At 35.7% G+C, this 14,479-nt stretch overlaps 1 protein-coding gene across 8 annotated transcripts in view; it reads right to left on the bottom strand.

Annotated features, from left to right (window-relative positions):
• The window catches only part of PRKACB (protein kinase cAMP-activated catalytic subunit beta), a 143,676-nt gene that overhangs the window by 33,670 nt on the left and 95,527 nt on the right, over nucleotides 1–14,479 (bottom strand). For all 8 annotated transcript variants that reach the window (XM_027536722.1, XM_027536719.1, XM_027536723.1 and 5 more), the window contains 2 exons: nucleotides 3,263–3,361; nucleotides 2,192–2,274 (listed from right to left, as the gene is read on the bottom strand). In XM_027536722.1, the coding sequence (XP_027392523.1) occupies nucleotides 2,192–2,274; nucleotides 3,263–3,361 (182 nt within the window). The remainder of the gene's footprint in view (nucleotides 1–2,191; nucleotides 2,275–3,262; nucleotides 3,362–14,479) is intronic.

Below are 14,479 nucleotides of genomic sequence, written 5' to 3' on the forward strand. Positions count from 1 at the left end.
ATTCTTTACCAACTGAGCTATCAGGGAAGTCTCCTGCATTGGCAGGTGAATTCTTAACCACTGAGCTGCCAGGGAAGCACAGATTAACTGACAGATTAGGGTAATCTTGATGCCACATTCTAAGTATTATTCCAAAAGGATGTACTGATTTTCCAGTTTGAGTTTCTGGTTCATCTTCATTTGAATTCTGCTAATCTTCCTAGTATATTGCAATGACTTTCAGATTTGTGTCCTCAATGAACAACCTTAACTATGAATAGAATTTCCCTCAAGATGGTTCATATGAGTTTGATTTGGTAGCACCAGAAATAGGAATTCTAAAAAAAAGATTGTATATGCTGTTCCTTTTGCTTGTCATGTACTACATTTCCAAGGTCCTAGCCTGATACATACCAAGTGCTCAGCAAATATTTGTTAAATTAATGAATGAATATGAGAAGGAAAACTTTTCTGTGGCAATATTTTATAATATCCTTCCATTTCCAGCCCTATCACAACACTGTAACAAGCTACAACACATGTCCTATGACAAGAAATGAGAATACTGTAAAGGAGACTAGAAAAATCACCCTGGTAATTGAAACATTTATCCCCAATTCTGGAAACGATTGACCTAGGAAGTCCCTTCCTATTTATTAATATGCCTGTTTGTATAAGATCTACTTTTATCTTATATTTATCATCATAAACATAAGATGCACTCAGCATTTTGTATTTATGTCCACATTAATATTTGATTGGAGGTACATAAACATTACACAGACTTTTAATCAAATTGTTGAAACGTAAGAGCAAAATATTTCTATAAGGATAGTTTAATGCTGTAGCAGCTTTAAGTCTAGACAGCTACTATGTAAGTAGAGAATCGTAACGACTCCATTGATTCTGATTAATGCTACGCTCAACAATAATTCAGTCGTGTCTCAAAGTTTCTAAGGCTGGAGTTAACAACCTTTCAAGTGTATAAATAATGTGTGAGAGGTTAGAAAGATAGTGTCTCTGTGCGAATTATGCCAACCACTTGCCTTCCTATTTATCAAGTGTTAAAGAAAGAAGAGTGTGGGGAGTTGCAAAGAAAGGAAGTAGTCACAGAAAATGGATAAACTATTTTTTGAAGACAGGCTTAGGTATGGTAATTCAGTGTTAAACTTGAAATTATCATAGGGCAATTCTGGACTGCCTGGACAAGGAGTGTAAGACAGGACAACAGGGAGTTAAAACAAAAATCATTAAATAGAAGTTACTCTGCATTAGCTCAGTGCTTGACACATATTGGATGCCCTATACATTAGGTTAATAAATGAATTGTGGTTTAGGCCTCAGGAAGCTAAAATAACTCTCATATTGGCCTATTATGAATATAATCTCATGCTAATCTCAATTCATATTTTTATAATATGAATTGAATTATCATCTTCAGTCATCTGAATTCATACTGATGTTTTAATTATATCAATATATAGTATATTGAGTGAAGTTGAACTTGCTCTTGGTTTTAGCCTAATTCTAAAAGTGATTATTAATGAATAGTAGGAGTTTACAAAGTATTATGCACAGGTAAAGCTAATAGAATCTAAAAACTATTTTAATAACTGTGTGACCTTATTAGCAATAACTTAGTAAGTTACTGCTTTTTAAAAAAATTATATACATATGTTTAAAACTGATACATATATTTAAAACATACATATGTTTATGTATATACATGTTTGTTACATATTTATACATATAGATATGTGTAAGTTACATACATGTGTTTAAAACTCAACATGGCAACATTAGGAGAATAAATTTGTGCAAAATGAACTTTCATAATTTTACCACCATGATACTATGATTATCTTTTCTATATATTTATTAATATATTTCTTACTTGTCTTCATACTTACATAAGCCTTTTCCTCAGAGAGATATTACTAATATTTATTCACTAAATATTAGTTTAAATTCAATTAATTTTTACAGTACCTGGAAATTCTTCAAATAATGGACCCTCATGATACCTAATAATGCTAGAATATTTACACTGCTATAATGGTGTTTTTAGTTAACTTTTAAAACTCAATAATGTTTGTATAGCTAAAATATTACTAATTTAAATGAAATAAATTTTTAGCATTGACAAAAACTTATTTGGTTTAAAACAAACACACAGCATATAAGTATTTGAGAAGCATAAAGTATTAGTTACCTGAACCTTCCAATTCTTCTTAGATGTGAAAACATTTCACCACCAGGAACATATTCCATAACCATGTATAAATTAGAATTATCCTATTAAGTAAAAAGAATAAATAAATCAAAACTATGAAACTTAGATTATTTCTCATGAAAATATTTTAAGATGACACCATGTACAATTAGAAAAAGACAAGTTAAAAATCTGATAGATTACTAACATCAGGAAATAGAGAATAAATGGAACATGCTCTCACTTTTGTACACTGGGGCACTTATTTTTTTCCCTGGTACTCTTGCCACAGATTGGTCTGGGATTTTTGCTGTTCCTGCTCTTACAGGAAATACTTAACTCTTGAACAATTAAACACTGGGGTAATGACTTAATGCTATAGTGTAAGCAAAAGTTTAAAAATAATTTGAAAAATAATATTTACATTTTATGCACCTAAATAAGGTCAGAGAGATTAATAATTTTGAACATCATTCTAAATACACAGGTCTTCACTTGATTTAACGAATAAAGAGGACAAAGGAGAAAGGTTAAAATGTTCCATATTAATCCACTGGTAGATAGATGCCAAGTATCATCCCAAATAGCTGAAAAGCTGCCAACTTAAAGAATAAATCTTTTGCAACTTTATAAGGTGCTTGAGCAGAGGGCCAAAGACTATTTTGCTTCAACAAATGAAGAGGCTAGAACACAAATTACAAGTAAAAGAAGACAGTGAGACTGCAGGTTCAAGAGGAGAAGCTATGTGGGTGTATCCATTTGCATGAGTGTAAGATATGCTTAATAAGATGTCACTATGAATTTTAATAAACTGAAATACTTGATCTTATAATACCATTTCATGAAAAATTACACATTATCTTTAACAATTTCCTCAAGAACAGTAAAAACCTTTTCAAATGTCAGCTAAGTTTTTAAGCACAACAGGACTTACATAAAATCTAAATATATTACTTTTTTGTTTATCCATATTTTCCAGCTTTATCATATAGATTAGAATCCTACTATAGTTTCATATTTTAAAAAAATATGAAGTTGAAAATATTTTATTTTGATAGAAGTAAAATTTACCTTAAAAGCATATTCCAGTCGAACAAGAAAAGGAAAATTCACTGCCTGTAATATTCTTTTCTCATTCAAAGTATGCTCTATTTGCTTCAGTTTAACAACCTGTAATTGAGAGGAAAAGATATATTAATGTATTTGAACAAAATTTAAAAGTTTCTATAATTTAAAAAATTAATTAATTTATTTTAATTGGAGACTAATTACAATATTGTGGTGGTTTTGCCATACATCGACATGAATACAGGTCTGGGACAATTCAGAAGGATGGGATCGGGAGGGAGGTGGGAGGGGGTTTCAGGAAAGTTGCTATAATTTAAAAGAAGAAAGTTTTCCATATAATAATGAACTTGCAGAAGCAGGATTGCCAATTTAAATACAGATAATAAGAATAATAACTACCAATGAGAATTATCAGATTCAAATGAAATACCTAACAGGGGTTTAAAATTTAGTCTTCAGAATGTCAAATATAATTTTCAGTTAAGAAGCAAGAGCTATGAAGAAAGAGGTTCATAATAAATTACCTAAAAAGTTAATACATGACAATACTTGGGTCTTAATGACTTATTGGCCACTAAAAGAACTGGTACAAATAACTGTAATAAGTAGGTATTGATTTTAAATCTTGAGAAGATAAGCAAGAAAATTAAAGATTAAGGAAAAGTCAATGATTTTTAAAAAGTGGGTAAAAATGAACAATCTGTTAATATCATTATATCTGAATAAATACAAGAACAAATTCTAAAACTTCAATTTGCATATCCACAAACTATTGACAAAAATGACTGTCTTTATAACAAATAGGTCATTTAGGATTGATCAATTGATCTATTCCACTGGATAGTCTAATCAGTCAGGTCCATAGCAGGGAAAGCAACTTATCTTGACCTCATGAAGACTGTTATTTTATACCAAAAGAGGTTCTATTCTGAATTGAACATTAATACGAAAGGTAATTAAAGGGCTTCCCTGGTGGTCCAGTGGTTAAGAATCTGCCTTGCAATGCAGGAGACCCACTGATCCCTGGTCCAGGAAGATTGCACATGCCTTGGAGCAACTAATCACATGCGCCACAACTCTAGAGCCTGTGTTCCGAAATGAGAAGTCACGGCAACGGGAAGCCCGTGCATCACAACTAGACAGTAGGCCCCAAATACTGCAACTAGAGAAAGCCCGAGTGCAGCAACAAAGACCTAGCACAGCCAAAAACAAAAAATAAAAAATTCTTTAAAGTCTTTGTATAAAAAAAGGTAATCAAAGACACTGTCCATTATTAGGATATAAAATTACAGTATAAAAATAATGCTGAGTAAAGAATAGTTGACTGAGAGTCAGAAGACCTGTGTTTTAGTCTAGACCTTCTATTCAACCAGCTTTGTGACACTGGAGATACTGCAACTCACTACTTTTTCCTACCTGAAAATATGAAGTGGCTGAATCACTATTAGTCCATACTTATTACAATAAATTATATAACATTAGCTGGAGAATTATTGTTGCTTTGTGCTTACTTTTTATTCATAGACTGATTTTATTTTTTTAAAGCAGTTTCAGGTTCACAGCAGAATCAAACATAAAGTATAAGATTTCCCATATATCTTTTGCCCCACACATGCCTAGCCTCCCCTATTATCAACATTCTTCACCAGAGTGGACATTTGCTACAATCAGTGAACCTATACTGACCCATTATTATCTCCATTAGTTTGATCAGGGTTCACTCTTGGTGTTGTACATTCTATGGGTTTGAACAAATGTGTAATGACACGTACCCACCATTATAATATACAGAGTAGTTTCACTGGTTTTGATATCAGGGTGATGGTGGCCTCATTCAAAGAAGTCACAAGCATTCCCTCCTCTGTAATTTTTTGGAATAGTGTGAGAAGGATGGATGAAAACTCTTATTTGAATATTTGGTAGAATTCATCTGTGAGGACATTTGGTCCTGAACTTTTGTTTGTTGGAAGTTGTTTTTTTTTTTTTTTTAATTTACTGATTCATTACTGGTAATTGGTATGTTCATATTTTCTATTTCTTCCTATTTCAAGCTTGAGAGAGTGTACTTTTCTAGGATTTCCATTTCTTATAGTTTGTCCATTTTATTAGCATTGTAATCTCTTGTGATACTCTGTATTTCTGTGGTGTCAGTTGTAACTTCTTTTTCATTTCTGATTTTATTTGAGTCTTCTCTCTTTTTTACTTGATGAGTCTGGTTAAAAGTTCTTATTAATTTTATTTATCTTTTAAAGAACCAGCTCTTAGTTTCATAAATCTTTTCTACCGTGTTTTTTTTTTTTTTAGTCTCTATTTCATTTATTTCTGTTCTGATCTTTATGATTTCTTTCCCTTCTACTAAATTTGGGATTTGTTTATTTTTCTTTTTCTAGTTCCTTTAGGTGTAAGATTAGGTTGTCTGAAATTTTTTTCTTGTTTCCTAAGGCAGTCTTGTATCACTGTAAACCTCCTTCTTAGAAATGCTTCTGCTGTGTCCCACAGATTCTGGATCATTGTGTTTCATTTTCATTGTTTCCAGGTATTTTCTCATTTCTGCTTTGATTTCTTCAGTGACCCAGTGGTTGTGTAGTAGCACACTGTTTAGCTTCCATGTTGTTTGTGTTTTTTGCACTTTTTTTGTAGTTGATTTCTCATTTCATATAATTGTAGGCAGAAAAGGTGCTTGATATGATTTCAACATTCTTATATTTATTAAGATTTATTTTGTAGCCTAGCATTAATCTATCCTTGGAGAAGGCAATGGCAACCCACTCCAGTACTCTTGCCTGGAAAATCCCACGGGCGGAGGAGCCTGGTAGGCTGCAGTCCATGGGGTCACTAAGAGTCAGACATGACTGAGCGACTTCACTTCGACTTTTCACTTTCATGCATTGGAGAAGGAAATGGCAACCCACTCCAGTGTTCTTGCCTGGAGAATCCCAGGGACGGTGGAGCCTAGTGGGCTGCCGTCTATGGGGTCACACAGAGTTGGACATGACTGAAGTGACTTAGCAGTAGCAGCATTAATCTATCCTGGAGAATTTCCATGTGCGCTTGAAAAGAATGTTTATTCTGTTACTTTGGGGTGGAATTTTTTGTATATAGGTATTAAATTCATCTAGTATAATGTATCAGTTCACACCAGTGTTTCTTTATTGATTTTGTCTCACTCCAATTGAGTGATATAAGTGAGATATTAAAGTCCCCTACTATTAATATGTTACAATCAATTTCTTCCTTTATGTTTGTTAATATTTGCTATATGTATTTGGCTGCTCCTATGGTTCTTCAGTCACTCAGTTGTGTCTGTCTCTTTGCAACCACATGGACTGCAGCCCACCAGGCTCCTCTGTCCAAGGGATTTCCCAGGCAAGAATACTGGAGTGGGTTGCCATTTTCTTCTCCACTCCCATGGTAGGTGCATATACATGTATAATTGTCATTACTTCTTCTTAGATTAACCCCCTTTGTAATTCCCTCTTTGCCTCTTATTATAGTCATTGTTTTATACTCTATTTTGTCTTAATATAAATATTCCTATTCCAGTTTTCTTTTCATTTCCATTTGCATGGCATATTTTTTTTTTTTTTACCATCTCTTCACTTACAGTCTGTGTGTGTCTTTAAGATTTGTAGTGAGTCTCTTGTAGGCAACATATACATAGGTTTTGTTTTCTCTTTTAATCCATTCAGCTTTTAGTTCATTTACACTTAAAGTAATTATTGATAGGTATGTACTTATTGCCATTGGGTAACTGTTTTCAGGTTTTATTTTGTTCCTTTCTTCTTTTGCTAACTTCCCTTGTGATTTGATATCTATCTTTAATGTTATGTTTGGATTCTTTCCTCTTTTTTGTGTGTCTGTATTATAGATTTTTGGTTTGTGGATACAAGTAGGTTTATATATAGAAATATATATATATAGTTACTTAAATCAATCATCTCTTAAATTTTAATGCATTCTAACAATCCCACATTTTTACTTCCCCCTGCTAAACATTTACGGAGAAGGCAATGGCACCCCACTCCAGTGCTCTTGCCTGGAAAATCCCATGGACGGAGGAGCCTGGTGGGCTGCAGTCCATGGGGTCGCTAAGATTCGGACACGACTGAGCGACTTCACTTTCACTTTTCCCTTTCATGCATTGGAGAAGGAAATGGCAACCCACTCCAGTGTTCTTGCCTGGAGAATCCCAGGAACAGGGGAGCCTGGTGGGCTGCCGTCTATGGAGTCGCACAGAGTCAGACATGACTGAAGCGACTTAGCAGCAGCAGCAGCAGCTAAACATTTAATGTTTTTAGATGCCACAAAAGACGTATTAAAACTAATAAATTATTTTAGTAAGGTTTCACAATATAAAATAAATAAGAATATTTTGTGTTTTAATACACTAAAAACAAACTATCACAAAGAGAAATCAAAACAGTCTCACTTACAATTGCATCAAAAAAAAAAAAAAAAGTAAAACATCCAGATAAATCTAACCAAGGAGATAAAAACCTGTACTTGGAAAATGAAAACACATTGATGAAATAAACTACAAATGACACAAACAAATGGGAAGACACACTGTGCTCATGGATTGGAAGACTTAACATTATTAAAACGGCCATACTACCCACAGTAATTTACAGATTCAATGCAATCTCTCATCAAAATACCAGTGGTGTTTTTCACAGAACTAGAATAAATAATTCTAAAATTTATTGGTAAACACAGCCCTGAATAGCTAAAACAATCTTGCAAAAGAACAAAGCTGCAGGTATGCTTCCTGATTTCAAAGTATACTACAAAGCTATAGTAAACAAAGCAGTTGGTACTGGTATAAAGAAAGACAAACAGACCAACAAAACAGAATAGAAAGCTCAGAAATAAACCCATACTTATATGGTCAATTAATCTACCAATGAACAAGGCAAGAATCTACAATGGGGAAAAAGACAGTCTCTTCAATAAATACTGTTGGGAAAATTGAACAGCTATAAGCAAAAGAATCAAAGTGGATTATTTTCTCATACCATATACAAAAATAAACTCAAAATAGATTAAAGACTATTGTAAGACCTGAAACTATAAAACACCTAGAAGAAAACACAGAAAGTATGCTCTTGATACTTGTCTCAGAAATATTTTTTGGGATATGTCTCCTCAAGCAAGGGAAGCAAAAACAAAAATAAACATATGGGACTACATCAAACTGAAAAGCTGGTGCACAGTAAAGGAAGCTATGAACAAAACAAGAAGACAGCCAACTAGATGAGGAAAATATCTGCAAACAATTATATGATAAAGGGTTAATACCCAAAATATACAAAAAAGTCATACAACTGAATATCAAAAAACAATCAGATTGAAAAATGGGCAGAGGACTCAAAAACACATTTTTCCAAAGATGACATACACAAAGTCTACAGGTACATGAAAAAATGTTCAATATCAGTAATTATCAGTTCAGTACAGTTCAGTTGCTCAGTTGTGTCCGACCCTTTGTGACCCCATGAATCACAGCACGCCAGGCCTCCCTGTCCATCACCAACTCCTAGAATTCTCTCAAACTCATGTGCATTGAGTTGGTGATGCCATCCAGCCATCTCATCCTCTGTCGCTCCCTTCTCCTCCTGCCCCCAATCCCTCCCAGCATCAGAGTCTTTTCCAATGAAGGCCAAAGTATTGGATTTTCAGCTTTAACATCAGTCCTTCCAGTGAACACCCAGGACTGATCTCCTTCAGGACGGATTGGTTGGATCTCCTTGCAGTCCAAGGGGATCTCAAGAGTCTTCTCCAACACCACAGTTCAAAAGCATCAATTCTTCGGCTCTCAGCCTTCTTCACAGTCCAACTCTCACATCCATACATGACCGCTGGAAAAGCATAGCTTTGACTAGACGGACCTTTGTTGGCAAAGTAGTATCTCTGCTTTTCAATATACTATCTAGGTTGGTCATAACTTTCCTTCCAAGGAGCAAGCGTCTTCCGACTTCATGGCTGCAATCACCATCTGCAGTGATTTTGGAGCCCCAAAAGGGAAATGCAAATCACAATCACAATGAGCTAACACCATATACCTATTAGAATGGCTATTATCAAAAAGACACAAATAACAACTGTTGGCAAGGACATGGAGAAAATGGAACCCTCCTGTACTGGTGATGGGAAGATAAATTGGTAAGGTCCCTATGGAAAACAGTAATGGGGTTCTGCAAAAAAATTAGAACTATTACATAATCCAGCAATTCCACTTCAGAGTATTTTTCTAAAGAACACAAAAACACTAATTCAAAAAGATATATGCACCTCTATGCTAACTGCAGTGTTATTTATAATAGCCAAAATATGGAAGTAACCTAAGTGTCCATTAATAGATGGACTGTTAAAGAAAATGGAATAAAATGGGATTGACTCAGCCATAAAAAAAGAAGGAAATCTTGCCATTAGTGACAACATAGGTGGACTTAGAGGGTATGAGGGTATTATGCTAAGTACAATAAGTCAGACAGACAAAGAAAAATACTGTTATGATATCTCTTATATGTTGAATCTAAAAAACATATGAACAAACAAAACAAAATAGAAACAAACTCATAGATACAGAGAACTCAGAGTGGAGGGGGTTTGGTGGATGAGTGATACAGGTAAGGGAGATTAAGAGATACAAACTTTAAGAGCTTACAAAAGAAAGAGTTACAAAATAAATGAGTCACAGGTATAAAGTACACCATACGGAAAATGTGCTCATTGTGCTGTGCTTGGTTGGTCAATTAAATCCAGATCTTTGCGACCCCATGTACTGTATCCCACCAGGCTCCTCTGTCCATGGGATTTTCCAGGCAATAATACTGGAGCGGGTTATCATTTCCTCCTCTAGGGGATCTTTCTGAGCCAGGGATTGAACCTGCGTCTCCTGCACTGGCAGGTGGATTCTTTACCACTGAGCCACCTATAATCAATAATATTATGATAACTTTGTGCAGTGACAGATGGTAATTAGATTTATTGTAGTGATCATTTTATAATGTATACACATATCAAATCATTATGTTGTACACCTGTAACTTATATAGTATTTTAGGTCTATTATGCTTCAAACAAACAGATTTGAAACATTTTGTTGTTGTGCTAGCAATACAAGTATACTAGTCACTTATCCTGTCTCAGATCCAATTATCTCATCTAGATAATTAGGTTAAGAACTAGTTGAGACGGCTCTCTAAGAGCTCAATGCTCAGATTATATAAATCAGGAGCAGAAAGTTCAAGGATGAGTTGAAGCTTGGACAAGAGTACACAGGGAAAGCATACAGAACATGAAGTAGAAAGAGTGGATAGTCCAGAGATTGAGATTAGCAGTCTTTACAGATAAGACAGAAGAAAAAAAAAATAGAACAAAATATGAAAAACCACATGAAAAAGAAGAGCCCAGAGAGAAAACAGTATAATCAGGAGCATAGGGTTCCAAAAGTCCAGGGACAAGACGGTTTAAAGACAGCAGTCTGTACAGTCACAGGCTCTAGAAAAGTCACATAAGATGAGCAAAAAGAGTCCACTGGACTTGGTGATTAAGTCACTGGATTGGTGACCCATGGTAATGTTATTTCAGTGGAGTAGCAAGAAGTAGGAGATAAACAAGAAGGCAGCTAAATTGTTATGGGTTAAAGATTAAAAGGAAGTGGGTTAGTGGGCAGGGTGATTAAACTATTTTTTCAAGAAGCATAGCTAGAAAAGATATGTGAAAGAGGGCAGAAGACAAAGATACACAAATGTGTGTATGAGTGTATTTAATTTTAGAGACTTAAGTCATTACTCCTTTCCATGTTAGAAGTTAATTTTGTTTTTGTTTTAAAGTAGAGGTTGGACTGAAACCTCAAACCAGTCTAATGTTGTGCTGTCCAACATGGTAGCCACTAACCACATGAGGTTATTTAACACTTGAAAGGTGCCAAGTTGAAGGGCAATGTACTGTTAGTGTAAAATAAACATCAGATTTTGGAACTTGATATGAAAAAAAGAATACAAAACACCTCAGTAATTTTTATGTTAATTACATATGGCAGTGATAGTATTTTAGATACCTCAGGCTAAATAAAGTTCTATTAATTAAGATTAATTTTTACTTTTTTAAAAATGGAGCTACTAAAAACCTTAAAATGACATATGTGCCTCACATTGTATTTCTGTTGAATACTACTAGTTTTATCCACCATCTATAACCCTGATTACTAGCTAAGTACTGTTTCCTCCATATTTTCCTATCTATACTCCAATAAGCCAAAATGTCATTCTTGGGTACATAACGTCTGTAAGATAACAAACCAAGATTTGCCATTTTTCTTTTACTTTCCTTCAATCATGATTACTAGAAAAATAGAAGCTTAATATTTAAAGCATGAATAATTCAGACATTCTGATTCATTTGTGCGTGCTCAGTCATGTCCAGCTCTTTGCAATCCCATGGACTGTGGCCCACCAGGCTTCTCCGTCCATGGAATTTTCCAGGCAATAATATGCAGAAGGTTGCTATTTCCTACTCTAGGGGATATTCCTGTACTAGGGATCGAACCAACATCTCTTGCATCTCAGGCAGATTCTTTACCACTTAGCCACCTGGGAAGACCTTCTAATTCATTAGGTAGTGGCAATATATTATAAATATTCAAATTTAATTTTTAATTATTTTTTTAGCTATAACTGATATATAACATTATTAGTTTGATGTGTACAATATAAAGATTTGATATTTGTTACAGTATGCAGGTTTTCAAATTTTTCCCTGCTTAACTTACATTTTAAATTAAACAACTCAATCATGTTAAACAACAAGGCTTCAACTGTCAATTAAAATAAGTCATAAAATAAATCACTAAATTTCTGTTACCTCAATCTAAGGATCTAGTAATTGGTCCCTAAATTTCTCCACAAGACAAAATGTAATAGAGATGCTTGTTCTTTACATAGAGAATTCAGTATTTTGTTAGAAAATATATACAAACCTATTATGTATATTGTCACCCTGTTTATTTAACTTATATGCAGAGTACATCATGAGAAATGCTGGACTGGAAGAAACACAAACTGGAATCAAGATTGCCAGGAGAAATATCAATAACCTCAGATATGCAGATGACACCACCCTTATGGCAGAAAGTGAAGAGGAACTAAAAAGCCTCTTGATGAAAGTGAAAGTGGAGAGTGAAAAAGTTGGCTTAAAGCTCAACATTCAGAAAACGAAGATCATGGCATCCGGTCCCACTACTTCATGGGAAATAGATGGGGAAACAGTGGAAACAGTGTCAGATTTTATTTTTCTGGGCTCCAAAATCACTGCAGATGGTGACTGCAGCCATGAAATTAAAAGACGCTTACTCCTTGGAAGGAAAGTTATGACCAACCTAGATAGCATGTTCAAAAGCAGAGACATTACTTTGTCAACAAAGGTTCGTCTAGTCAAGGCTATGGTTTTTCCTGTGGTCATGTATGGATGTGAGAGTTGGACTGTGAAGAAGGCTGAGAGCCAAAGAATTGATGCTTTTGAACTGTGGTGTTGGAGAAGACTCTTGAGAGCCCCTTGGACTGCAAGGAGATCCAACCAATCCATTCTGAAGGAGATCAGCCCTGGGATTTCTTTGGAAGGAATGATGCTAAAGCTGAAACTCCAGTACTTTGGCTACCTCATGCGAAGAGTTGACTCATTGGAAAAGACTCTGATGCTGGGAGGGATTGGGGGCAAGAGGAGAAGGGGACGACAGAGGATGAGATGGCTGGATGGCATCACTGACTTGATGGACGTGAGTCTGAGTGAACTCCAGGAGTTGGTGATGGACAGGGAGGCCTGGCGTGCTGCGATTCATGAGGTCACAAAGAGTCAGACACGACTGAGCGACTGATCTGATCTGATCTGATTATGTATAAATTATTATTGAAATAATAATATATCCCCGTGGGGAAATTAACAAGATGGCACCAGTCAGGCTCTCTCACCCCATGCTCTCTTGCCCTCTCGCCCTATGATCTGTCAACATGACTTTGCTGCATTAATAACAGCTGAGATAACTTATAGCACTACTCATGCGTGTTATAAGATACTTGCTTGGTCACTGGCAATTTTGTGTGGTATGCCTGTATAAGCTTCACATGAAAGCACTGGCTGCTGCTGCTTTGGGGCTACTCTAGGGCAGCATCATGGTTATGTTATGTGAGATTATGTTCTGGCTACATTATGGCTACATTATGGTTATACTGTAGCTGCTGCTATGACTGCTGCGTCAGCCAGAGGAGAGGCTATGCTATGGCCACTGTGTGAGCCAGGAGAGAATAAATGTGTCTGCAATTCTTACAGCTGCTCGTGTCTTCTTCCAGCCTCTTAGCTAAAGCCTTGCCTACCCTGAGTTCAGTGAACAGTGTGAACAGGATCAGCGATACAATCCGCATACACTCAAACTATTACCTTTGTGTGCCATATAGTCACAATAAATAGGAATGCAAGTTAAATGTGACAATAAAATCATCTGGAGGTGTCAGTTCAGATCAGTTGCTCAGTTGTGTCCAACTCTTTGTGACCCCAAGGACTGCAGCACGCCAGGCCTCCCTGTCTATCACCAACTCCCAGAGCTTACTCAAACTCATGTTCACTGAGTCGGTGATGCCATCCAAGCATCTCATCCTCTGTCGACCCCTTCTCCTCCTGTCTTCCCAGCATCTTTCCCAGCATCAGGGTCCTTTCAAATGAGTCAGTTCTTTGCATCAGGTGGCCAGAGTATCAGAGTTTCAGCTTCAGCATCTATCCTTCCAATGAATATTCAGGACTGATTTCCTTTAGGATCGACTGGTTGGATCTCCTTGCTGTCCAAGAGACTCTCAAGAGGCTTCTCCAACACCACAGTTCAAAAGCAACAGTTCTTCCGTGCTCAGCTTTCTTTATAGTTCAACTCTCACATCTATACACGACTACTGGAAAAGCCATAGCTTTGACTAGATGGACCTTTGTTGGCAAAGTAATGTCTCTGCTTTTGAGTATGTTGTCTAGGTTGGTCATAACTTTTCTTCGAAGGAGCAAGTGTCTCTTAATTTCATGGCCGCAGTCACCATCTGCAGTGATTTTGGAGCCCCCCAAAATAAAGCCTATCACTGTTTCTACTGTTTCCCCATCTATTTGTCATGAAGTGAAGGGACCAGATGCCATGATCTTAGTTTTCTGGATGTTGAGTTTTAAGCCAACTTTTTCACTCTC

The sequence above is a fragment of the Bos indicus x Bos taurus genome, chromosome 3, assembly GCF_003369695.1.
Source record: "Bos indicus x Bos taurus breed Angus x Brahman F1 hybrid chromosome 3, Bos_hybrid_MaternalHap_v2.0, whole genome shotgun sequence".
Taxonomy (NCBI): Eukaryota; Metazoa; Chordata; class Mammalia; order Artiodactyla; family Bovidae; genus Bos; species Bos indicus x Bos taurus.